This window comes from Penaeus vannamei, chromosome 18, assembly GCF_042767895.1.
Source record: "Penaeus vannamei isolate JL-2024 chromosome 18, ASM4276789v1, whole genome shotgun sequence".
NCBI classification, from domain to species: Eukaryota; Metazoa; Arthropoda; class Malacostraca; order Decapoda; family Penaeidae; genus Penaeus; species Penaeus vannamei.
The window spans coordinates 32,485,854-32,488,353 of NC_091566.1; the positions used below are offsets into that span (position 1 = coordinate 32,485,854).

Consider the following 2,500-nt stretch of genomic DNA (forward strand, 5'->3'; position numbering starts at 1 on the left):
GATACACGGTTACGCGCAGATACCTTTGCTATAACGCGTGCAGACACACACACACACACACACACACACACACACACACACACACACACACACACACACACACACACACACACACACTCACACACACACACTTTCTAATGCTTTGTACACCTATCTCTCGACTTCATAACTCGGATTCATCCTCGAAAGTCAGTGGCAGAAATAAGTACCTAATTTTACTTTTTTCTCTCTTTCGCCTCCAAAGTTCGATGTCCTCCGTGAAGGATGTGAACGATTTTGCTTACGGGATTTCGTCCGGTGACCCAAGTGGATGTGAACGAGGCAGAATCCTTTTTTTTTTTCTCCGACTCAAAAAACAAAATAAAACCGCACAATGTCGTATTTTCACTTTGGTTGGTAATACTTCAGTGATTTCCGATTCCTGATTGCATAGACTTACATGTAGTGTCCGTGGGTCTTGCACTTGTAGTCTAAGAATTCATACATGTCATTTTTTTTTTTTACTATATTTTCTATATGTTGTCGCACTGGCTGAGTAACTGTAGGTATTTGTCTTTGTTATACACACGCTCACTTCCTTTCATTGTTCCTTATGTCCACAACTTTCCATATTATAAAAAAAAAAATCGTCTCTTTTACCAATGCCTTGAGAGAAAAAGGAAGAAGCAAACTTGTTTTCATGTTCGTCGATCTCCCTTTCCTTCGCATGCACACAAAACCATCACTTTTACGCCATATGAACACTTCCATTCCACTTCATTCGGGGTTTCTCCTATTCCTCATCGTGAAATCGTCTTGTCTTCCTCGCGCGGACATCACTTCCGGGTAATTCCACTCGCGGAGTTTACAGCGGTTACAAATAACCACTGCGATCGCTCGCGAGATGCTTCGTCTTCCTCTTCGAATGCTTCGGTGTCTCTCCTCGACTCGCGGGTGAGGGGGGGGGGAGGGGGAGATGTCGTATGGACGTCCTATGAAGTGTAATCTTCTTTCCTGTTCTGTGGCCTAGAATTCCTTTGTGTCTTGCGGCCTAGAACCTCCCTCATATCCTATGGCCCAGATTATCCTTCGTCGGGTATCTGCGGCATCCAAAGCGAGCAGGATGAGGAGGCCGTTTTCGAAGCTTCGTCTCGTTCTGAGCGAAGCCCTCGCTCGCGAATCAGGTCCTGCGGAATCCCCGAGCCAGCAAGGAAGAAGAAAGATATATTCTGATCGGCCGAAGCTTTCTTGTCGTCATATGAAACCTGCCCGACTTCCCCGGCGAAGGTAAATAACGACCTTCTTCCTCCTTTCTCTTCCCGCGCGTGTAAAACTTTTTAAAAGCAGCAAGGGCATTGGGAAATCACGTATTTCCTTTTCCTTTGTGTAAGTGGGACTTGTAGGACGAGTGCGCTTGCTAGTGCCCGAGGTGCCCGATCGAATGCCACTCACCCAGGGGCTGTGATGATGATGGTAAGAATGCCCCTCCATTCCCCTCAGAAAACAAAGTCCTCGGGGTTGGGCCGGCGGTTCAGACAGCGCTGAAGGCCAAGGTGCTCGGTGCAGGCGGCAGCGCTATACATCGTCGCACGCTTGCACGCTGCCCCGCGGCAAGGGGCTCGTCAGCGCCGCGACCGAACGGGTCCTTCAGGTCGGCCGCCGCCGCCGCCGCCGCTTACACCGTGGAGCGATCGCCCATGGAGTACTGGCAGGCCGAGAGGGAGTTCTGGCGGGGGGACACGGGGGGGTAGGAGAACCCCCCCGGGGAGTGGGACTTGGCCTTGAGGCGGAGGGAGGCGAGGGAGGTGGACATGTTGGAGGTCTGGTCGCGGTACACGTACGGGGGCGTGGGGGCGGGGTAGGGGCAGGGCGGGGCGGCGGCGCTGGTGGAGCCGAGGCTGGACGCCATCGACGTCTGCATGATGCCAGCCGCGGCCGCCGCCGAGGTGGAGCCGCCCATGCCCTGCGTGGGCGTCTGGAAGCAGTTGATGGGCGACATGGCCGACGGCTGCTGGCTCATCAGGGGGCTCATGTTGACGCTGTTGAAGCCCCACGCGAAGCTCTTGGTGCTGAGGGGCGGCGGCGTGACGCGCGCCCAGTTGTTGTAGGAGTAGCCCGAGTAGAGGCCGTCGTCGGGCCACGCGAAGCCGTTGAGCTGCGCGCCCCAGCCGCCCTTCAGGTCGCCGGGCATCGCCGACGCCATGGCGCTGCGCTCGCGCTTCCGCCACTTGGCGCGGCGGTTCTTGAACCAGATCTGCGGGAGGGAAGGAAGGCGGTCAGCGGGAGGGACGCGTCGGGCGCCGGGAGGGCCGGGAGGGCCGCGGCGGCGACTGGGTGATCAGTGAATGGCGGGGATGGAAGTGTAATCTGATAATAACATTGATGATAATGATAATGATAAAATGGCGATGTTAAAAGTAGCAATAATTATAGCAATAATAATAATAATGCAAATGATAATAATAATAACAACAACAACAAAAAAAGATAATACTAATGGTTATGATAAATGTAACAGTAT

The 2,500-nt window shown here is 53.2% G+C and overlaps 3 protein-coding genes across 3 annotated transcripts in view; 2 read left to right on the forward strand and 1 right to left on the reverse strand.

The window, feature by feature from the left end:
* Sec10 (Exocyst complex component Sec10) overlaps positions 1 to 2,500 on the forward strand; it is a gene marked incomplete in the record, with an annotated part of 309,385 nt that overhangs the window by 273,566 nt on the left and 33,319 nt on the right.
* LOC113814274 (pituitary homeobox x) overlaps positions 1 to 2,500 on the forward strand; it is a 202,287-nt gene that overhangs the window by 41,571 nt on the left and 158,216 nt on the right. The gene's annotated exons all lie outside the window — the stretch shown is intronic.
* LOC113814279 (pituitary homeobox x) overlaps positions 1 to 2,500 on the reverse strand; it is a 14,898-nt gene that overhangs the window by 536 nt on the left and 11,862 nt on the right. Inside the window, exon 3 of the mRNA XM_027366320.2 lies at positions 1 to 2,233. This exon is cut by the window's left edge and continues 536 nt beyond it. Coding sequence (XP_027222121.2) covers positions 1,655 to 2,182 — 528 coding nt within the window. The 5' untranslated portion in view covers positions 2,183 to 2,233 and the 3' untranslated portion in view covers positions 1 to 1,654. The remainder of the gene's footprint in view (positions 2,234 to 2,500) is intronic.